Here is a 24,008-nt window from a genome sequence, read left to right as displayed (position 1 = left end):
CAAACAAAAATAAATCATTAAAAAAGAAAACCAAACCAACAAAAGAATATAGCTTTTGGAGACTTCTTGGATTGGGTTTATGTCCTATCTCTTTCCTTGGAAAAGTTTCTTACCCTTCCTGAGCCTTTACTTTCCTGGATATAAAATGAAAATGACAAAATAAAACAAAATTAAAGTGGAAGAAGGACTTGGTGGTCGGACGGGAAAGAACTGATGGGAACGAGAGGGAAAAGGTAACTGTGATCCCAAAGCGGTGTACAGATGTGTTACATGTATGAAGTTCGTCAGCGAATTTTAAAAGACGTAAAACAAGTAGTGTACTCAGCAATACTGTCAATCCCTTTCAAAGCACTGGGTGATTCCGTATGGGGGGGAGGACTTGAAAGCCCCAGCACTCCCCGCTATAGCTTACTGCCACACTCTGCCCAGTGTTTTTAATTAGTCGGGAGCCTCTGAAATAGCCTGCTTCTCGTCTGGAGAATGGCATGGCTCCAATGTGCTAGGTGAAACTGCAGAACAGACCAACGTGAAAGTAACAGGGGCAGAGAGACCGAGAGGCTCTGGGGCAACATGCATTTGTAGTGATCTCCTGGAGAGGATATCGCTCACAAGTGTCCGTCCCCAAAAAAGACTTAGCAGAGGGGCAAATGCAGGAGGCGCCACAACAGACCTGTCTACGGGCAAGCTCTTGTGGCCGCCGCTCTACACATAGGCTAAGGGAACGAGCCCCTCCCTCAGCTACGCAGTAGACAACCTGAACACGCCAGTGGTCCAGCACCACATCCCTCACGCACAGACTCAGTATGGCTCCTCAGAGGACAGTAGGTAGTGTGGGGACCCACGGGACTTAAAGAAACACTGCTTTCATTTTCCCTCTGCCTTGGCTGCCCTGCCAGGCGCGGTCCCTGGTGCTTGAATGAACTCAAGCCTAGGCATCGTATTGGCAATTTTGTGTGTCTTTGTTTTATGATTATGTAAGGCAAGACGGTTGGCCCCACAATAATGACAAGATAAGAACCTCTTTGGAGCCTTGGCTCGCTGTTCTGGAGAAAAAACAACAAAGCAGTTCTGAAAGGGCGTGCCTCATTGGCTGTAGCAACCGCTTTTTCCTGAAGCTCAGCTGTGATTGGCTCCTTGGACCACGAGTGCTACAAACAGGCACGTGCAGGCATACACAGGCACACGCGCACAAGCACACACTCACGAGCACACACACACACACTCATGTGTACACACAAAACGAAGCCTAGTGGGAGGGCGAACACGTGGGTGGTGCCATTCACAGGTAATAATGTGCTTTTGTCTTCTAGAAAACATACCAAGATTTACCTGACCTGCGACGCAGACCCCGCAACACCCTCATCCCACCTCCGCTTCCTCATGATTCCTGGGATCCAATCCTTATGTGATGGTAATAGCGTGGAAGAAACGGAATCTAAGGTAAAGGTGGAGAAAATCCTTGCAGTTCAGACGTATGGTCTTAAAAAGCACAGAACATCAAAGCTACAGAGAAACCCTGTCTAAAAAAAAAAAAACCAAAGGGAGGGGGGAGGAGCGCAGAACAGTTAGCTTTCAAGCTGTTATAATATGGGCCTTCGGAAGATGTTCTGCTAAAAGCAATTTTTGCTCAGCACTAACTAAAAACACAGAGCTTCGACAGCCACCTGGTTTGCATTATGACTAAACTGGATCCAAAGGAAACTTCTGGAGAAAGCGGTTGGTGGGTGGTGCGGCTGCGGCAGGATTCCCCTGGCTCAGGCTTGAAGGCAGCAGTCTGCTCCAGAGACCCTGGTTAGGGGTGCCAGTGTTTCCTATGTTCAGTCTGGGAACACCAGCCCGTGGGTTACTTTAATGCGCATGTGCGGTATCCAGGGGTGTCCGCGCTCAGTCCCCTCCGCTGGTCCCTAAGCTCCTCTTTTTCTCTGCAGCAGGAACGGGCCAGCAGGCGGCTGACCGCACCCTCTGATTCACGTTCATCAGTCACGTGCTAATCTTTTTTCTCTCCCTTCCCTTGACAAATACATTCCATCCCAGACTGGTTTCCTAGGAGACCAAACCCTCCAAAACAGAAATAAACTGTGTGGAAACAGAATACTCCAAAAAGTCCGTCTCGGAATGTTTAATAACGAGTGAGTCCAATTATTAGAGACATTAGTAAGTTTTTATAACAAAAATATGTGGACTTTCCCTCTGTAGATTTTAAACTCGGCTTTGGATCATGCTTTAAAGACAGCAACCATATTGAAAAAGACCACTGATCAAATGATTAAATCCATTGCCGAAGACCTCGCCAAAGCGCAGCGATGGAGGCACCAACTCAAACACAACTAGAGCCAGCCAAAGCAACCAAGGGTTAACATTTTTGGTATTCTTCTCCAAAGTATTTTTCTTATGACACGGTGTAGGAGGACGGTCTTCTAGAGAAGACGCTAGAGCCATAAGAAACGGACAGACGAAGTGCTTAAATGAAACAGAACAAAACCAAACCTAATAGCCCCCTGGTATTTATGTGAAAATAAATCTATGTTCTTCCTAATTCACAATAAAAACAATAAAACAAATACTTTTATCCATTGGTCTGGAAGGCTTCATAAAACTGTGTCAGGGAGCTGGGGAGCAGGCCCTGTCACCACAGCTGTAAGGCAACGGGACCCCGTTTCTCCGCTCACAGCGGCATCCTGACAAACCCACGGTAAAGTCAAAGGATTTTAAATAAAAAGTACTTGAAATATGCCAACCTGCTTACCGAACATAATTGGTTTTTCCATAACGTAAAATAGTCTCTCGTGACTGCGCAGCTGCCTCGGAGTTGTGGGGCTGCCACGGGCTGTCAGGAGCCCGAGAGTACTGTACTGTCTTATCATTGGCCTGGAAAAATCCACATTTGAGGACTGGTGAGAGGGCTCAGGGCGGGTAAAGGCATTGGCTGCAAAATGGGACAATCCGAGTTAGAGCCCTGGGCGGAAGTTAGATTCCACATGGTGGAAGGACGGAGCCAGTTCCTGAAGGTTGTTTTCTGACCTGTGCATGCTACACACACACACACACACAGATAGAGAGAGAGAGAGAGAGAGAGAGAGAGAGAGAGAGAGAGAGAGAATAAAGATTTTAAACATTCAAATTAGAGAGCTAGACAGTGGTGGCACATGCCTTTAATCCCAGCACTGGGGAGGTAGAGGCAGGTGAATCTTTGAGTTTGAGGCCAGCCTGGTCTACAGAGTGAGTTCCAGGACAGGTTCTAAAGCTACACAGAGAAAACCTGTCTCGAAGAAACAAAACAAAAGATTGAATGCATACCAGTTTTACACTGTCATTTAGTTGAAAAAAAAGTAAGTTCAACCATTGCTGTATTTACCAAATTCCAAAAAGCACCTACCTGACCAGCAGTCCCTCTGCTAAAAGCTTTTAGAAAATTCACAGACAGCTCACAGCATGCTGCCAAACACAGGAAGGGCCACTGGGTCACTCGGTGTCCTGCATGATGACTGGGAGTTGTGGGGTCTCAGGAGAATGGCCACATCATATTGGGCAACACAAGTCGCACTTCTGCAGAAAGCTGTACAGCCACAAGCAAAGCAGGCTCGCATCCCTCGTCTATTCCTAAGGCGAAGGCCACTATCAGCGGCCAGAGCTCAGCCCCTACATGCTGACGTTTAACTTAAAAGGGGCTCAGCTGAAAGGCAAAGTGTAAGGCTAGCCCAAAAGAAGAAAGCGGGTGCTAGGCCAAGTGTTTTGAGATTAGGAAGCAACTTTGAACAGATCAAAGTGGCGGGGCTTTGTGCCACACGGTCTCTACAAATTTCATTGAAGGTGAAACTTCTTTGCATCCTTTAACAGAGGAGACAGTACATTCTCCTTTTCCCACGGTAGGTAACGAGGTATAGTCTGCAGACGCTGTTATGAAGGAGATGGAGAGCTACGAGCGTCAGTTGTGGTGGGGAGGTGTGTAAATCTGATGGGGCTGAGAGTCACCTGGGCGGGTCTAGGAAGGCATTTTCAGCGATGTTTAACTGTGGCGGGACGAACCTCCCTGGATGGATGACACTTCCGGTGGGCTGGGGTCCTGACTGAGCAACAGGAGCAAGGAATTGGAGCGCCCAAGCATCTCGTTGCTTCTCGGCTGTGAATAGCTTGACCCGCTGCCTCGCACTCCTGCTGCCAGCCCTTCTCTTGCATGATGGGCTGGAGCCCTTCTCACACCACGAACCAGACTAAACCTTCGTTCTAGAACTTGCTTTTGTCAGAGCAATGAGAAAAAAATAACTAACACAGAAACCAGGAACGAGAGGTGGAGTCATTGCTGAGACAAACCTGACCCTGGGGCTGACAGACCTTTGGAACTGGTTTGAGGAAGGGATGTGGCAGAGTGTGGCACAGCAGAGCGCATGCGCGGCAGCCATTCAGGTGGTTGAGGAAGAGTCTCAGAACGCTGAGAGAAACGTGGACCGTGGGGTTTCAGAGGGGAGGGAGGACTCTGTTGGGAACTGGCCTAGGGAACTTCATGTAACACTCTGGTCAGGAATTTGGCTACAGTCTTTCTTCCCATACCCTGAGAACACGAGGGAGGGGAATTAAGGTACTGAAACATACTGGATAGTGGTTAGCTGTCCTGTGCTGTTTAAACACAGGGCAGTGGACCGAGTGAAGAGGGTGCTCTCCTGCCAGACTCCAGTACATTTATTCGCATCCTCCAGAACTTCCCGGCCTCAGCCAACTCAGTTAAACTCTCTAGAAACACCCTCACAGACACCCAGTCTCCTAAACAATTTCCATCCTGTCAGGTGGATCAACTGTTATAAATCCTCCCTTGACAACCTGACGCCCAAATACACTCTTCTTAAAGCATAAAATTCCACTTCTGGTCCCTAAAGTCTTATGTTCATATAATGCAAAATGCATTTAGTCCATTCCTAAATGTCTCCAAACTAGAGTCACCAGAGGAGGAGGAGGAGGCTCAGTTGAAGAACCGCCTCCATCAGATTGGCCTGTGGGAACATCTACAGGGCATTGTGTGTGTCGCCTGCTGGCAGCTAGCTGCATAGGGAACTTGCTGTAGCCCTGGTCCCACAGTTCTTTGTCTTTTATACACATCATCTATTTCCTATTTGGTACACTTCTGTTAGCAAGAAGCAGAATTATAGAAGCCAAATAGCAAGGTTAGTACAGTTAGGGACTTTCCTGGATCCTGGGTCCATGGTCCAGGTCTTTGATGGATTGGGTCTTTGTTCCTATTTCGGCTGGTGTTGGGGCCTACATGTTGGGTGACTCTATTTCGTGTCAAGTTAACAAAAACTAACCAGAAGTATGTGTATAGCATAGTTGCTTAATGATCTCTTGACCTCAAGAATATATAAAATGACAGTCCTAACATTTTAGAAGACAAGCCATTAAACTGCTTATCAGCGCTGGTATTAGTTGGAGTTCTCGAGAGGAATAGTACTTATCAAATGAATACACACACACACACACACACACACACACACACACACACACACAGGACTTATTAGAATGGCTTACAGGCTGAGATCCACCCAGTCCAACAATGATTGTCTACCAACTGAAGGACCAAGTTGCTGGGTCCATGAGGCTGAATATCTCAGGTAGTCTTCGGTATACACTGGAATCCCGAAGAAGGCTCAAATGCCAGTGAAGGATGGTTTTGCCAGTGAGAGCTAGAGCAAGCATCCAAGTGTGAGGACTTCCTTCTTCCATGTCCTTTATATGGGCTGCTAGTCACTTAAGGTGACTCTTCCCACTCCAAAAGATCCAGATTAAAAGTGGATCTTCCCACTTCAAATGATTTCATTAAGAAAAAACAAAATATCCCCACACCCAGAGGTGTACCCAGACGCTTCAGTTTTAGTTAATTCCGGATGTAGTCAAGTTGACAACCAAGAATAGCTATCACAGGGCTTATGAAAATGTGTAACATTTCTCACAGAATACCAGAAAAGCTTTTGAGTTATCATTTAAATATTTTATTGTTGCTGTTATTATTATTAGTGTGTGTGTGCGTGTGTGTATGTTGGTGCACCTATACCACAGCACACATGTTTAGGTCAGAGGACAACTCCGTGGAGTTGATTTCCTCCTTTTACCTTTACACAGGTTCTGGGAATTGAATAAAGGTCATCAGACTTGCAAGGCAAGTGGCTCTACCCTCTGAACCATCTGGCTGGCCCTCAAGTTCCTTCTTGATAATGATAGGTTGCAGATCATTGCCCTCCGACCCCCCGCAGCCTCCCACTCCATCACCTAAACATTCAACTATTGGTTTCCCAGCCCCCAGCTTGATTCTACAGGTCTGAGATGGCAAGAACACCTCACCTGAGGTTTTCACAGCAACCAAGGCAGCTGCTATTTGTCTAGTGCAGAGCAGCCCTTTCTAGCTTTGGGTCTAGGCTCAGGGTAGCTAGAGATAATGCAGAGGCTAGCCTGAAGGTAACTCTAACTTTAAGGCTAAGTTAGGTCAGGCTGAGGCACTGCAAGAGGAGAGCAAAGACACAGGGCAGTAGCCCGAGAGAGGAAAGGGAGCATCCCAAAATGGGAGGAAACGGTGTGGTGGGCAGGCCTGGGATCCCAGCACGCAGGAGCAGGGGTAGGCGGATGGCTGCATGTTCCAGGCCAGCCTGGTGTACAGAGTAAGTCCCAAGCTAGTCAGAGCTCTATAACAAGACTTGTTTAAAAAAGCAAAGTGAGGGTGGGTCCCCCTGAGGGTGCCCCTCCTTTTTAACCGAGTTCCTATATTAGACTTCAGCAGACCAACTAGAATGGAGCGCTAGTGCTATATGACAAGTGGTCAAACTGAACTTTAAAAGTGGCCAGTTATTATCTAGTTTTTAATCCAGGGGATTCGCAGCCATCAGTCAGAAGAGGGCTCGTCAGTCTGTGCTAGCGTGACAAAGAATGCTCTGCTTTATCCTTTGCAAGGGACCTAACTAGGAGAGGACCAACTGGCTTTTTTGCTCCCTGCTTCCCGACTGTAAGGCTCGCTTGCTCTACTCAGTGTTCCTGTGCTTTCAATGCCATCCAGCTCATGAAAGCACAGGAGCCAACGGGGACATCGTCAAACTCAATTTATGGGATTTTTTTTTTTTGATACAATTGTTTGTGTTAGTTATGTTCTTCAGTGCTATGACCAAAGTGTTTGGCAGAAACAACCATGAACTATGGGAGCCCTTCACAATGAGACTGGAACACGGGCAATACCATAAAAGGCTCTGGACAAGGGCCAGGCTCCAACTAAAAGGGGTACTTGATGATTTTGTAACTTGGGCTGTCTCTCGTTGGAGCGTAAGTGCATTTAAATTTAACTTGACAATCCATTTTGGATGCCAAGGTTCATTATCTCATCCCCAGGTTTAAAACTGCACCCTCCTGGGCTGCTGAAATGGCTAGAAAGGGCACCTTCTCCAGGGCTGGCAACCTGAGCTGGGGTCCCAGAATCCACAGGGCGGAGAGGGCTGACCCTGCAGTGGTCTTGGCCCTTCCCTCACACTGGCCGTCCACAAGAAATAACAGCTGACAACGCAGAGCCGTACACTTTGTGCTGGAGATGGCTCAGCAGCAGTCAAGAGCACTGACTGCTCTTCCAGGGAACGTGGGTTTCATTCCCAGGACCCACACGGCAGATCACAACCGTCTGTAGCTCCAGTTCCAGGAGATCCGACGCCATCTTTGGCCTCTGTAAGTACACTGTATGCACAGGATGCAGTCATACATACACACAAAATACTCATACAAAGAGCTTAAAATTTTTAATTGTACACGTCTCTGGCTGTTTAAACTTTCTTATGCAACTCGCCAGTTCTGCACATCGGGGCTCGTCCCTGAGACCCAGAGAAAGTCACCAAACCTGCCTTTCCTGTGCTCTGTTCTCCTACAAGAAAGGATATTTGCACTTACACAATTATGCACATTTTTTAAAGCATTTATGGATATGGGCTGGAGGGATGGTTCAGCAGCTGCTTTTTCAGAGAGTCCAGATTTGATTTCCAGGACCAACATGGCGGCTCAGAGTAGTCTGTAATTGCTGTTCCAGCGGACCTGACACCCAGGGGATCTGACACCCTGTTCCTGTCTCCACAGGCACTGCTCTCACGTGGTGCACAGGCAAAACAGAAACAACTAAAGTAATAGATCTTAAAAAATAAATAAAAAACCATGGATTCCTTGAAACAAGTCAAATTCGATTTTTTTAAAAAAATAAAACCCATCCTACCTTTGTCTTATTAAACCATATTCTAAGTATAATTTTTCATTTCTTCAATGTCTGGACCATTATGAGTACTCACTGAAACACAAGTAGTTCAAGAAATAAAGGGATGGACAGTCAGGGCTACATAGTGAGACCAGGCTCCAAAACAAACAAACAAACGAACGAACGAACACCCCAGCAAGTTCTGATCTCAAGGAGACTTGCTCAGTCTGAACCTGTGCTCTCCCGTCTCCCAGCTCAGGGATGCCCTTTCTTCTAATTCTGTTCGGCTAGCAAACTAGAAAAACCAGCTAGTTATGTAAAACTGTGCTCCGGACACTGACTCCGGCTCGCTCCTGCCTGAGGGTGGGGGTGCAGTGAACTTAGTTCCAGACTCCTCCAGTGCATCCTTACAGAGTGAAGGGAGATCACAAAGCCTACAGGAAATAAACTCTTCTAGATTTCCTTTTTTTCTTTTTAAAGGTTTATTAACTTTATGTGTATGAAGGTTTTGCACCCTCGTATGTAAGTGTACCACATGCCTGTGGTAGCTGCTTATATGGATACTGGGACCTGAACCCTGGTTGTCTGGAAGGTAAATAATCTTAAAAACAACAACAACAACAAACTTTTATTGAATTTTTGCGAATTTCACATCATGCACTCCAGTCTCATCCTACTGACCTCACTCCACTACCGCCATCGCCGCCACCACCAGGACCACTGCTGCCGCCATCACCACCAGCATGACCACTGCCATCACCGCCCACCACCACCACACAACAAAACCACACACACACACACACACACACACACACACACAAAGTCTTGTCACGGAAGCTGTAGTATGGCCCACTGAGACACGGTTTACCCTTGAGTCCCTTCATATTTACTTGTAAACATCATGGGTCTGGCTGGAGGCCTTTGGTTTCTGCTCTCACTGGGGGCTTCTCTTGGACACCCTGTTGTCCTGTGTCATGGAGATCCTGTTGTTTTGGATCTGTAGTTTTCGTCCCCTTCACGTGCTCCAAAAGTTCATAGATTCCGTGGATGCCCTGGTTCTGGCCCTGGTGGCTGGGTGGTCAGTGATTGCCCATATCACTACCGGGTGAGCTCTCCAGAGCTCTCTCGGCCACCTCACCCACTGTAGCCTGCAGCAAGGAGCAAGGCCTGTTCTCTGCTGTCGGGTCCTCAGATCTGGGTCCCCCACTTGCACAGGCCAGCTGTTTTGCCCAGGCAGGGTGCAGGGCCCTCTTTTCTGATTGTTATAGGGGGTATGGTGGGAGAGGAGCAGGGTCACCTCTCCTGTTCTGACACCCTCAGGGTTGGCTTAGCTGCATCCCTACCACAGGGTCAGCTCTACTGTGCAGCCAGGTACATGTCTGTGGTAAGGGGTGTGTGTTGGGGGGAGGTCATCCCTGTGGGGTAAGGCCAGCAGGCTTGCTGAGAGGTATCCAGCGAGGGGCAGGGCCAGCCAGCCCAGGGCTAATGCAGGGTGGGGCTGGCTCAGTACAGCATGGTTCCAATGACCTCTGGGCCAACACAGGCCATGACCATCACCACTGACCCCAGCGGCAGCAGGACGGCAGACCCAGACATGTCCCTCAGCAGCGCTTGGGTTGGGCTGCCACCAAGGCCCCAGTGGTAGCATAGGCCACATCCTCTATTTTAAACAGAAAGGGTTTAAGAGAAAATTAGCATTATATGGACTGAACAGGTTATATTTAGGAATATATATGCACACAATAATAATTGGAAAAAAATGCCATGAATTTGAAGGTGAGCACGGAGGGTTTAGAGGGAAAGGAGAGACATTGTAATTTTATTATAATCTCAAAAAAAAAAAGAATTAGATCCTTACAAAACCATTGAACAGTCCACAGATATAGAAAATAGGAATTAAGGTCATTGTCAGTATGACCACGAGGGCAGGCAGGAAGCAGGTAAGGAGGTACTAAGACTGGGTGTGACTGCTCCAGACAACAGGCCGCACTAGCGCGGCTGCCCAAGATGGCCTCTGCCTTCTTCCTGCCTTTCAAATTTTGACAAAATAAATGCTTATGAATGACAGACCTCCACTTTAGAACCTATCGAACTTCACTTCCAGGTTTTCCTCTCAGTGGTGGTGGGGGAGGAGGAGGAGAAGGCAGAACAAGGTCGACGGCCTGGAGCCAGCACCGAACATACACATTCACACATTACCCTCTGTTCCAGTCGGAAGGAAGAGACTGCAGAGAGTGAAAGGTCTAAGAGAGACTGAATTTATATTCCTGAGTGAAGTTCTGAAGCCCAGAGAGAAAAGGTATAAACGCTTGCGTAACAATTGTGATGGCTATTCTTGCTGTCAACTTGACTATATGTGGAATTAACTAACACCCAGAAATGGCTGGTGGGGACACCTGTGACCTGTGAGGGATTTTTGCTTTAATTAAATCATTCAAAGTGGAAAGCCCCACTTCTAATTGATCTTTGAGGTGGGAAAACCCACCTTTCGTCTAGAACATTTGATCTGGGAAGACCTACCTGTCATCTGGCCACAGGTTCTGCTGTCAGCCTCTACAGACACAGAAGGAAGCTCTGCTCTGGGCCGGCTTGCTCTCGCCCTCACCAGCAACTCCCTCCTCACTGGCATTCCATCTATTTCAGGGCTGCCTATACCGAAGACCAGCTGAGACATTCGGCCTCGTGACTGAACAACTGCTGGATTGCTAGGCTTTCTGTTTATCTTTTTAACATATTTTTGAAAAATTTCATTTTCATTTTATATAGCAACCCCAGTTCCCCCTCCTTCCCTTTCTCCCACCGGCTTTGTTTATAGGCAGCCGCTGTTAGAGCAGCTGGATAGAGGGGTGGCGGTGGGGATCATGATCCAGTCTATGAGTTCTGTTACTCTAGAGAACCCCAGCTACAACAGTTATAAAGTAGTGCTGGGACGCAGCTCAGTGGTAGAGCACTTCCTCAACAGGGGTGAGACCACGTGTCTGATCCCCAGCATTGGAAGAGAAAATAACAATGGTGCATGTGCTGGGCCACAGGTAGCTATTTGCATTATGGAGATATTTATGCAAGTTGGCAGATAGTGCAGCATTAGTTATAAAAACAAAACTCTGAATAGGAGCAATTCAAAGTTAGAATGCTCCACAGTCAAGTAGAGATCTGAAAAAGATGCTCCCTTATGGAGCACACAAACCTGCAAACCTATCTGCATCACCGAGCTTCACACAGACAATATATTGGTTTTGAAAAATCATTAGGTATCGAGTTGATGGAACTATTACAGGCTCTTTTTTTTCTTCTTTCTGGCTCCAATTCAGAGTCAAAAAAGAGAAAAAACTCAAAAAATTTTGATAACTATATATTTATTTTCTTAGAATGTTCATGATTATTTTTGGTTTCTAACTTGAGCAGACATGATCTAAAACCTATAAAACTTTGTTCTTTAGGAGTATCTTGCAGGTAATATACACAGTAAAATCATATTAATAATTGGAATTATTTTATACATTAAAAAATTATTTCAATTTTAAGAAACTGCACTTACAGGAAATAATTCTATCATACATACATTTACAGTTTTTAGTTTTATAATCTCTTCATTCAAAATTATTTTGCCCCAAAACACTGTATTTCAGCATAAGTATCCAGTAAGTAATTAGTAAGTATATAGGTGGCTGTAAAAACCACCCATATCTCTAACAGATTCTGCTCCGGAGGTAAAAACTTCCTGATTAGAAAGCACTTAAATGTTGTATCTTGTACAAAGCAGCAACAGTATTTAAATTATTAGAAATAGTAAATTCAATAATACATAAAGTCCCTTAAGAAGTATACTTCAAAGCACATTTTTCCATAAAATATTTACATTGTTTAAATTATAACAGCAACATCTTCTGTTTTAGTTGAACATATTAACAAAATCTTTAAACAGTAATAAAAAAGCTACTCTTCCTTAAGAAAAGAAACTTTGTCCTTTGATTTATTCAGCATTTTTATATCATCCAGCAGTTTTCTGGGTGTTAAAATATGTGTAGAACCTGGTGGAAGAAATTATAAATTTTCAGAATTAGAAAAATTTCTTTGGCTTAAAATCTTGTCCTTCCCATACACCAATGCCCGGCACGTTTGAACACCACCTCCTACAGCGTTTTTACAGAAGCCACACCGACCCTATCATCGAGCATGCTCAGTGACTCTTCAGACACACTGCCCTCCCTCCTTAGTGTTTGTCTGATTTGTGCCACAGACTGGTGTCCAGTAAAGAGAAAAACAGGGATTTCCCGTCCTTGGCACAGAACTGTAGCAGCCGTTGTCTGCGGGCAGAGAAGCCCGGCACACAGCCCGCAGCGCTCTGGATTAGGAGACTTTACCTATGAGTGGCTTCATGGAAAAAATTCTAATTACTTCATTATTAGTGTGTACGCACACGCATGCATACATGCAGTCACACGTGTGAAGAGTGGAGGCCAGAGGATGACTCTCAAGAGTGTGTTCTTTTCCAACACCATGGGCTCTGGGCCTGGAGGCTGCCAGACTCGCATGGCAAGCATTTTTTACCCACTAAGCCGTCTTGCTAGCCCAGGCTGGTTTTCAAACTCAGTTCCACACAGGCCTCACATGTTAGATCCATATATGTGAAAACAAACACTTCTGAAGTAAAAATGCATTAACATGTCACAAAAGTACTTAATGACCACAGCAAATAATATTAGAAGACACAGTTTTAAAGGAGTAAGCTCAAGCCACTAAAAACAGGATATTTCAAAATAAAATTATCAAAATACCAACTAGGAAGGAAAAAACTTCAGGAATTTTACAAAACATTGCCTTAAACATTTAAGAAACAGAAAAGACAGAAGTCTTACCAATAATAACCTCACAGGATTTATGTGCCTGAGAAACTTCATAAGCACAGCGCATCTCAGAGTATGTAATTCCTCCAATCACAAAAATAATCAGCCTGGACCCATTTTTCCGATCCAGCTCTAAGTAGTTAGTTCTGGGTTTCTGGCGAGCACTAGAAAGTAAAAAAATAAAGCAAACACATTATAACCATCCTCAAACTTACCTTTGGAGCCAGCTGTCTTCATCTTAATGAAGTAAGGAATCAGGTACAATTTCACCACAGTAGGCAAACGCAACCCGCCTCACTCCAGATTCAATTTGAATAAATCACTTACAGTTTTACTTGGGAGGATAAGATAGTAGGACAGAGAACTCAAGGCTGGCCTAGGAGATGGATGGGTATATAGAGATATACATAACACCTTAATTCCAAAACCTAAAATAAAAGCCACTAAGTCTAACTCAGCATTTTTACTTATAAGGCTAATGTTATTTTATTTTAATGTTTAAAATATTTTTAAATTTTCATTTTGTGCGCATGGCTGTTTTGCCTACATGTAAGTCTGTGCACCACATGTATGCAGAGAAGGGTATTGGATCCCCTGGAACTGGAGTTACAGACAGTTATGAACTGTCATGTGGGTGCTGGGAATTGACCCTGGATCCTCTGGAAGAGCAGCCAGAGCTCCTAACCTCTGAGCCATCCTTCCAGCTTTCTCTTTTATTTAATATGAGAACCTATTATCCCTAAAAAGTCTATGTGTTGAAATTTTTAGGAAATCTGGGGTGTAACCTTGCCAAGAGTGAGATCTGAAGACAAAAATGGGGAGAGGACCTAGTGGTACTGACTCAGCCACTGCTGGGATTCCACAACAGGATGATGGCCAAACACTGTTTGGACCCAAGCAAGGACAGCTGCAATGTCCATCACATCTGTCAGAAGTGGAACAGGAATGTCCTGAGGAACCAAAAATCGAAAAAACAACAGCAAAACAAAATCCAAGGACATGCTCTGTAGGCTGTGCTAGCTAACTGCTAAACTGCTTACACACAGGGAGACTCAAGACCATCTGGGAAGATGGGAGGAAAAGAGCGGGCCTGAGAACTGGCCATGGGAGAGCGTATTCTTCAGGCCTCAGTGTGAATGATGGGGGAGAGAAGGCACATACTCGAAGTAATGGCAATGTCTGCCCAGACAACTGCTGATCACTAAACTACACAGACAGAAATAACCACTAAAGTCAAGCTGAAAATAAGCAAACTCAAAAGGCCTATGCGACTCTACACAGCGAGAGAGAAAAGTCTACAGTTTAAGTCTACACAAGTATACTGAAAGGGGCTGGGGAGAGGCGCCGATGGGGGGCATTACTCTCGCAGGATTCAAGTTCGGTTCACATCTGCCTGTGACTCCAGCTCCAGGAGATGGATCCAATATATTTGGGCTGTGTGGACATTTGCACACACTTTCCCAAATACACACATAATTAAAATAAATCTTCAAAAGGTCTCCACAGAAAGCAACTCAGGAGTTACTCCACTACATTATCTAAAAGGTCCATTTTTCAGTAAAAAGTAGTGAATACGCAAAGACACACTGTGGTGTGGTCCGTACTGTGGCAGCAAGTGTGTTTAGTAAAAGCAGAGGTTGTACTGAGCAGTCTTCAAAGTAGATTATATCACATCACATCTACACCTGTCTGAATGTAAGACTGTAAGATGTCGTTAACCAACACAGGTTCAGCAGAAATGATGCGCAAGCTGACCGGCAGTGACTTAGCCATGACGTGCTCGCCTAGCCCAGGTTTCACCTTCGGCACCACAGACTAACGAAACAAACGTCAGAAGCGGAAACTGCAGAGACCCAACAGCAAATGTAGACATGCCGCACAATGACATACAGTCAGCAGATGCGCAGAGAGCAGCCGTGACACTCAAAGGAACTAAAGGTAAATGGGAGACAACTGCAGAACACAGGGAAAGCAGAGCCCCAGCGACTCCAGGACAACGCCAGCCTTCAGAGTGCAAGAGAGAGAAAGGGGTCAGGGAACAACAATAGAATACTCAAAAATACAACACCAAACCCCCCACACCTGATAAAGACAAAAGAAACACAACAAAGCCTGAGGTAGAATAAAGAAGAGAGAACTGCATGTCAACATCACAGTTACATTGAAAGCAGTCAAATATCAAGAGAAAACCCTACACGGGTCGTGAGACGGCTCCTTGGGTAAAGCGGCTCGCTTGCTGCCAGGCCTGATGGCCTGAGTTCAGTTTTCAGGACCCACATGGTAGCAGGGAGAACTTTCTCCTAAGTTGTCTTTTGACCTCTGCACAAGTGCTGTGCATTTCTGCATCCACATACAGTAGTAAAAATACCCCAACCCAAAGCCCTGCAAAGAAGAATTCAGTAAGTTACATAGGAAGAAATATAGTTAGAAAAGAAGGATAGACATACGGGTAAGTGACTAAACTCAGAAGACATGAAAAATAGGAGGATAAATCAAAGCACAAAACAGGAGGGAGGGAGGGAGGCAGGGAGGGAGGGAAGGAACGAACTATGCCATTAAAGGAGGCAGATGTGTGGGGAGGTGCCAGTTTTATGAAAGCATTCTGTATTATAATTTATGCTTTCCCGAATTCATCTGATTAGGTTATAGTTGAAGAAAACTACCTTTTACATTACTACATGCTTCAGAGAGAACACTATGCAGCATCTTCAATCACTGGTCTGTAGCCTCCTAGCACAAACATTTTAGTGACTTTGTTTATAGGTTTACCTCACGGCTCCAGAGCCATTCCACACTGCTGGACACCGGGAACAATATGGCCATTCTTTGGAATCCAATCTATTATCGATGGCATCCTAGGAAGAAAACCATTAACACCATCAAGAAAAAGTAGTACCAGAAATTTGTTCTGTACAGAGCTCTAAAGAGCATTAAAGATGCACAGCCCTTCTTTACAGCCAGAAGTCTTGCAGTAAAAATCAATATACTGGGGCTGGAGAGATGGCTCAGTGGGAAAGTGCACTTACTGCTCTTCTGGGGACTGAAATTTAGTTCCCAGCACCCACATCAGCTCACACTGCCTGTAACTCTAGCTCCAGGGATCCCATGCCTCTGGCTTCCATGGGCACCTGTACTCATGTGCACATACCCAAACATATATACACACAATTAAATTAATAAACGTAAACTTAAAAAAATGAATGTACTAGTTTACTCACATAATAAACCAACACACACTTCAGATCTGCCTTTCTTTACTGGGGGGTCTGCAATGGTCTGAGAACCTGTCAGCTCTAGGGATACTGGAGTTCCTAAGTGGCACCCAGGCCACTGTCCCTCATGGCAGTACCTCTGAAACAGAATGCACAGACCTAACCCTGAGACACTGAAGACAATCCAATGGCTATGGAATGGGTTCCTGTTCATTGAGTTTTTTAAAAAAAAAAACTCTCCTTTTTCTCAGTGCTACATTTTATGATATACTATGTATATGTTTATATTATATAAACAGATTATGAATGCTTTATTAATACAGCAGTATATATTTGGTCAATTAACAAGTTCATGCCCATATTTTAGAATTTATTATGGTCCCATTTTTTATTAGTCAATACAATTTGCTTTACAGATGATGGCATAAAGACAAAGAAGTGGACACAGAAGGACAAAGCAATTCAAGAGGATTTTAATAAGACTGCTAGAGAGTGTCGGACGGTAGTGGTGCACACCTTTAATCCCAGTGCTCGGGAGGCAAAGACAGGCAGCTCTCTGTGAGTTCGAGGCCAGCCTGGGCTACAGAGTGAGTTCCAGGACAGGCTCTAAAGCTACACAGCAAAACCCTGTCTCACAACAAAAGCAACAAAACAAACAAACAAACAAAAAAGACTGCCAGAGAGGAAGAAATCACGTTTTAAGTTAGGAGAAACCCTAGAAGCCAAAAACAGCCACAGAGCCGATGTGCAGTTTCTGGATTTAGCATGAAAGCCTTGTTAAAGAGTTACAACAAGGACGATTAGGCAGAAACTGTCCCTGGATAATCACCGTTGGGGTGGAAGGCAACTTACATCGCAGAAGACAAAGTCTAAGTTCCTTACACTTTTCGGATGTCTTCATGCATTTACAAGTGACGTAAAATTAGTTTTGAAAAGCAGAATAATAGTAAAAGCATTAGCACTGAAAGGAAAAGTAGAAATCAGAGCTATAATTAGTCAAAGGAAAGCTGGAATAATGTCTTTTTATTGCGCTCCTAAGGCAATTTTAAAATTAGTTTATAATTCCTATAAATTAATAATATTTTCTAAGAGCAAACAGCACTAAAAAAGCAATTCACCTGACGACTCTAACAACAAACTACAGTTTAATCACATATCAGTTTTTTGCTTTGGTTTCTCTGTTTAGCCCTGGCTGTCCTTGAACTCAGAGATCCTCTTGCCTCTGCCTCCTGAGTACTAGGACTAAAGGCATGCACCTCTACTGCCCAGCTTAACATTTTACTAAGTAATATAGAAATGTCATTGTGGCCAACTGTCATGCAAATTAATTTATGCTACATAGTTATTTAAAAGAACAACAATGTTTTTCATGAAATGTGTGTGCTCATTTTTTTAAAATTTATACATAGTGATAAATTTTTCTGAGGTCCCTAAGACTTCAAAAGCTTCTCCGCCTATGAAATCCTAGTAGATAAACTTTCTTTTGTGACCCTCCAAGCACTCCAGACATCCCTGCATGTGAGCTATGCTCACAAGGACAGACAACAAAGAGTAAGGCATAGCCACAGGCCGCGCTCAGGTTAGTGGGAGGCTGCGATCTTACCTCCATGATGTCCTTGATGAAGGGCGTCCACCGGGAGAGCTGGAAGGTCTCTTCTGCAGACCGGTCTTTTCTCACTGGCTTGGCTTGCTGGGACTAACAGAATTAAAGGGACAGATCATTTCAGAATGTCACTTACATTTTCTAAAGAAGGTTTAATTACCAGCAACTCTGCATTCCATTTAACAGGAAAACTGCCTACTTAAAAAAGAAAGAAATCACAGCAACTTGGTGCATGCAAGGTCACTTAACAGTACTGCACCTTTGCAGTAAATTTGAGAGTGTCATAAAGGGTTAATTTACATAAAAGTATCATAAAACTTGGTGGGAAAGAGTGTTCTAAATGGAGATCTTTCAAATTTGACTCTGAGCCTTATTTTTGCTTCTTTATCATTTATTTGTAGTACTGGAGACTGAACCAAGGGCCTCAGGCATACTAGGCGAGTGCCACACCACCGAGCTGCGTGCCCAGTCTGAGCCTAAACTGTTTCCGGAGGATGGGACTTCTCTCTGTGCTGCGGAGCGGCTGGGGTAAAACCCGACCACTGGCACAGGAATCAACAGAGAGATAAGTATTTAGAAAAGAACACCAGGGTGGGTGCGCAGCTTGGGTGGTCAGTCGCTCGCCTAGGAGTCCCAGCACCACATACGCTGGTGTGGTAGGCTCAACTGTAACCCAGCGCTAGAAAGGTAGAGACAGGTGTTTAAGGTTATCCTTAAACATGGTAAGTTTGAGACCAGCCTGGACTACATGAGACCTTGACACAGAAATGAAAACAAAAACAAAACAAAAATCCCAATTGCTTATTTAATAATCAAGTTCTATAAGATGACATCAAGAATGTCTATAAGATTGCCATAAACAAAAACAGTTACTGTAAGGACCTCAGGTGCAATGGCAGTGTGCCCACGTCCAGAAGTAGTTAATGCATGCACACACACAGACACATGGGGAACCTCCTTCAGCCAATGGCCTTTGAGAGGCTGGACCAGGTTGGGCGTGGCCTTGGGTAAGAAGAGAGAGACCCAGTTCCACCAGCTTGCCCTCTCTCTGCTCTCACACCTGGATGCTGGATTCCATTCCTGTTTTACACTGTGATGTGTGCATCCCCTCTTAAATAAAGAACCCCTTATTATACCCTATTCAGAGCTAGTGTGGGACCACTTTATTCACATTCCCCTGCAGACACACAGACACACGCACAGACACACGCGTGCGCCACACTTCCGTGCACACGGCCTTACAGGGGGAACGATGGGAACACCAAGGTGACTCCAGTTCCGAATCATGTCACTATCGTCTTCTATCTTTACATTGTGGATCAGTCTGTCCAAATTTTCTTCAGTCGTTCCTTAAGGAAGGGAAAACAGAGTGCACAGTCAGATAACTGCTACCATAACTAATTCTAGGTTTGAAGTAATTAGTACGAGAACTAAAGCTTAAAAAACAAGAAAAAAACAAAACAAAACAAAACAAAAAACCCAGAAAAACAAAAACAAACTTATGTCACTTTTAGTCTTCTCTCAGTTTCCTATCTTCTTTGTATTCACCTTAACTAGCATCTATTTACTTCTGGGTTTCCTAAGATTCCCTTATGGTGAGTAACAAACTATTTTTTAAAATGTGTTGGGGGCTAAGGAGATGGCTCAGTGGGTAAAGGTGCTCGTGAGGCTTGCTGCCAAGACCGACAGCCTGGGTTTGGTCCCTGGAACCCACATGGTGGAAGGAGAAAACAGGACTTCAGAATGTTCTCAATCTGCAAGACCACAGAGTAGATACCACGGAAGTAATGCTCAATACTGGTGGGTGCTAAAATCTGGATATAAAATGATCTCTAGTCATAGGCCATGACATTACGGTCCCCACCACACACACAGAAATAAGTAGGTAAATGTACAAAGAATCTAAGTGATTTCCGAGCGACTACTTTAGTAGAGTCCCAGAGGTGGGCAGGCGTCCATTACCATTGATACCGAAGATATAGAGCAGGACTGCGCGGATCTTGTCGCAGTTGTCATGGTTTTTGTTGAGCAGCACTGGGAGGAGCACCAGCATGGAGTCCTTCACCCGCTGCCCCTCCGCATCTGTTCCCAGGGCCAGGTCCTGAAGGACAGTAAAATGCAGACAGCGCTCTACAATCCAAACTACCTTTCTGGTCAAAAGTATCTATCCTTAAGTTGCCAAGTTTTGGCGGAACTGATGACGTTATACAGGAAGTGTGAACGTTAGCTGCAAACTATCCATCGCACAAAACACAGACGGCCATAAAGCAAATCAGAGGAAAGACAGTCATGACAACCCGAGCGAGGCACTGCGGCAGCCACCACAATGAGGGTGTGAGCACTTCTGATGTGCTTGTCTAGTCAGGATGGGCTCTGGGCGCCAAACAATGGATTTCTAAACACTTGTGAAAGAACGGAAAATAACTCATTAACAGCTTTTATATTAATTACATGCTGAAACAATAGGGTGAACGTACTAGGTTAAGTCAAACTTATTACCAAAATTAACTACACTTCTTTCCTTTGTAATGTGGCTACCAGAATAGTTAACAGTGCATGCAACTCACATTCAATTTCTGTTAATGTGATGCTCTGCACAGCTTAGGAACTGTGTGGGATGCTCTGTAGACTCCTGCAGGACAGTGTACTTGCACTGAACCCTGAGAGAGCCTTGAAAAGATGCTCCAATAATTTAAAGCACACCACAGTGCACACTGCAAGACCACAGAGCAGGAGGTCCCAGAGGGCCATGAGGTAAGGATTTTGTCCTCTGGTGCTTCTGAGGGGTGGAGGGAACTAAGAGCAGGGAGCTAGAGGAGGCTGTCAGGTCTTTGGGTTGTGCCTTTGAAGGGAACAGTAGAACTGCCTATCTATCTCTGTCTATCTCTTGGCTTCTTTGTGCCCCACATCTCTGCTATGATCTGTCACACGCCCAAAAGCAGTGAAGGGAATTGATCATAAAACTGTAAATCTTGCCGGGCAGTGGTGGCACACACCTTTAATTCCAGCAGAGGCAGAGGCGCAGAGGCGCAGAGGCGCAGAGGCGCAGAGGGGCAGAGGGGCAGAGGGGCAGAGGGGCAGAGGGGCAGAGGGGCAGAGGGGCAGAGGGGCAGAGGGGCAGAGGCAAGATCTCTGTGAGTTCGAGGCCAGCCTGGTCTATAAGAGCTAGTTCCAGGACAGGCCCCAAAGCTACAGATAAATCCTGACTCATTTAAAAAAAAAAAAAGGCAAAAAGAACAAAACCCTGTAAATCTCAAGTATTCTCAACCAAGCGTGCCCCAGCATCTAAAACAAACACAACCAACCAAAACCGTGAGCTAAAATAAGTTTATCACTTCAGGTATTTGTTAAAGTGACACAAAGCTGAGTAAGGAAGCAGGGAACCAGGTATCAATACTGCCTAGGTCAGTCCCTGTAAGACGCTATGACTGTGTGGAGCTCAGCCGCTGTACTGAGCGGAGGCCGCATGCTGGCTTACACAGTTGCTCTGGACCTCTACTGCAGAAGCGGGTATCCTGGCCCTGCACATACCTGCTCAGTTTTGCAGAGCTTCTCGATATTCAGCTTAAACTTATTCATGCAATCTTCAGCTAAATTAAGATGGACAACTTGCTGAAAAACAGAGGAAAGTAATTATTTATAACATTTTAATTATTTTTTGTAACTGATATTCAACTTCTTTAAAAAATTAGGTCTATGGGTGTTTTATCTGCATGTATGTTTGTGTGCCAGTAGTGTGTGTGCCTGGTGCCCAGAGGCCAGAAGGGCATCAGATTCTGTGGAACTGTAGCTACAAATGACTGTGAGCTCTGGGGTCTGAACCCAGATCCTCTGGAGGAGCAGCCAGTGTTCTTAACTGCTGACCCTGCTCTCCAGCCCCGATATTAAAGTTTGGATGGTACAGGTTTAAATGCAAGAAGGAAGCATGCAATAATGAGAAACAGCTCAAGAGAGGAAGTGAGACTCAATGTAGCTGATGGGGTAATCAACAGACAGCAAAGACAACGTAGTGCTGAATCTGTGTGGAGTGTGAAGAGTAACGAAAACTTGGATAAGGGGAAAAAGTCAACTCCTGAAGAACAACAACAAAAAGTTTCTTTTAAGCTGGATAATGGTGGTCCACGTCTTTAATCCCAGCACTCGGGAGACTGAGGTTGGTGGATCTCCGTGACTTCCAGGACAACCTGACCTACAGAGCCAGAGAAACCATGTCTCAAAAAACAAAACGAAAGGTTTCTTTTACATTATTGGTTCTTAACTGGGCTCCAACATTACAAAAACGTGAAAAGATAGCTATTCTAGGAAGGGCTGGGCTAGGCTGTGGCTCATACTCACAGTGCAGCAATCTCAAGGATGAGATCTGAGGATTGCCTCAAGTCTGACACAAAGTGAGCTCTAGTTCAGGGGGAATAGAATGAGACTAACTCAGCTCTACCAAAGATGGATGGACCAGTGGATAAATGGACAGACAGATGGAAGGACAGAGAGAACAGAATGGAAAGAAAGCAACTGAGTTTATCTGGATTTCAATGATTTTAAATCTAATTTGTTATTATTAATTTAAGGAAATGTATGGGTTGGTGCCCAACACAGAAAACAAACAAAACAGCCACTAGATAATCTCATACTGACTTTTTCTTTGAGGTCAAGAAATATTAAAATTATTCTGTTCAGCTGTTTAAGACAAGTTTTTTTTTTTTTTTTTTTAAAGAGTTACAAAATACAGATGACCTAGCTAGAAAAGTCAGAGGCTAGTTTGGTTAACTGGGAATTTCTCAGCTCTACAGGAAAGACTGGGAGGACAACTACCAGCAACTAACTATTCCAGGGACGCGGCTAAGCACAGCCACAGGAGCAGAAGTCAAAGGCAGAGCCTCACACAGGCATTGCTTACCTTCGTCATCTGTTTCCGGAAGTGGGGCATCTTTTTCATCAGCTGGGTAAGAGCGCTAAGTGATGTCTAGGAAAAACAAACAAACACAACAAAAGACAAATAAACTTAAGCCCATGATTCAGTTATTCCACATTATAGCTTCCAATTCAGAGGTTTTAAGTCCTAATAAACTCAGCTATTTTAATAAGCAAGCTAAGCTTTAAAATGACATTAGGAGACTTCTGACTGTGTCACACTCTTCCCTGTGAACAGATGAAACAGTCCTTCTGGGCAGTGGACAATCAGCGAGACGGTGGAAGCAGAGCAGGTGGTCACTGAGATCAGCCTCCTGTCCCCAGCACGGTTACTGCAGGGTTGCCTAGGCAGGCTTCTAAAGCTAAGAGGTACAGAGAGGAAGGAACCAACCAAAATATAACCATGTGCAGTGGGTGTCCTTAGCTCCTACACTGCTCAAAGATCTGGCAGAGAAAACTAACGTGGTAGTTAAGCCCAGACAGAGATTTCAGAAGAGTCTTAGTGCTAAGGACATAGTAGCATTCTCTGATACAGACAAAACAAAAAGATTTAAGTAACACTCCAGACATCCAGACCACATCTCAAATAACCAAAACTAAAACCAAAAGAAAGAGGTAAAAAGCTATTTCAAATCCCCTGGGATTTAGCTAATGTTGAGAAGGAAATAACTCTAAATAGACACAGTAGGAGAGAAGTTAAAAGTATACTCCAAATGTCCAACTAGAAAAGAATCTAGAAAAAAGTTAAAGCAAACAAAATTGAAAGACAGTGTATAAATACACTAAATCTAAAACTAGCCGATAACAGAGCCAGCAAGATGTCTCAGCAGGCAAACTGCTGGCTGTGAAGGCCTGGCATCTGCTTTGGTCCCCAGAACCCACAGGAAGGTGGGAGGAGAGAAGTGACTTTACTAAGGTGTTCTGGCCTCCACACGCCCACCGCGGCACTCATGCACCACACACACAGACATCAAACACACAGTAACAGACACAATGAACCTACAGCAGAGAAAAATCAACAAAGTCAAAATACGTGTATTTGCACTACTAGGGCTTGAACCCAGGCAATCATTTGTTAAGACAGGCATTTGCCCACTAAGCTATATCCATGGCTCTTTGAAATATTAAAAATATTAAAAGTAGGAGCATTAAAAATCGTGAGAAGAACAAATCAGTAGTCAAGATTAATAACTGGAACATTAGCATGGCTTCTATTCACACTGAAAGGCTAAGGAAAG

The 24,008-nt window shown here is 44.6% G+C and overlaps 2 protein-coding genes across 3 annotated transcripts in view; one reads left to right on the top strand and one right to left on the bottom strand.

Moving 5' to 3' along the window:
* Aknad1 (AKNA domain containing 1) overlaps positions 1 to 2,575 on the top strand; it is a 37,752-nt gene extending 35,177 nt beyond the window's left edge. Inside the window, exons 10-11 of one of the 2 annotated variants that reach the window (XM_048443530.3) lie at positions 1,311 to 1,440; positions 2,197 to 2,575. In XM_048443530.3, coding sequence (XP_048299487.3) covers positions 1,311 to 1,440; positions 2,197 to 2,331 — 265 coding nt within the window. In that variant the 3' untranslated portion in view covers positions 2,332 to 2,575. Of the gene's footprint in view, positions 1 to 1,310; positions 1,441 to 1,928; positions 2,093 to 2,196 lie in introns of those variants that run through there. The other variant, XM_048443531.3, reaches the window with a different exon arrangement.
* Positions 2,576 to 11,539: 8,964 nt separating this feature from the next.
* Positions 11,540 to 24,008, bottom strand: part of Stxbp3 (syntaxin binding protein 3) — a 49,200-nt gene continuing 36,731 nt past the window's right edge. Inside the window, exons 12-19 of the mRNA XM_048443532.3 lie at positions 22,757 to 22,822; positions 21,394 to 21,474; positions 19,825 to 19,963; positions 19,105 to 19,211; positions 17,863 to 17,955; positions 15,817 to 15,902; positions 13,060 to 13,211; positions 11,540 to 12,231 (exon numbers count right to left, since the gene is read on the bottom strand). Coding sequence (XP_048299489.2) covers positions 12,137 to 12,231; positions 13,060 to 13,211; positions 15,817 to 15,902; positions 17,863 to 17,955; positions 19,105 to 19,211; positions 19,825 to 19,963; positions 21,394 to 21,474; positions 22,757 to 22,822 — 819 coding nt within the window. The 3' untranslated portion in view covers positions 11,540 to 12,136. The remainder of the gene's footprint in view (positions 12,232 to 13,059; positions 13,212 to 15,816; positions 15,903 to 17,862; positions 17,956 to 19,104; positions 19,212 to 19,824; positions 19,964 to 21,393; positions 21,475 to 22,756; positions 22,823 to 24,008) is intronic.

This window comes from Myodes glareolus, chromosome 17 (genome assembly GCF_982192425.1).
Source record: "Myodes glareolus chromosome 17, mMyoGla1.1, whole genome shotgun sequence".
Classification (NCBI taxonomy): Eukaryota; Metazoa; Chordata; class Mammalia; order Rodentia; family Cricetidae; genus Myodes; species Myodes glareolus.
This window is presented reverse-complemented; position numbering and strand designations above follow the sequence as displayed.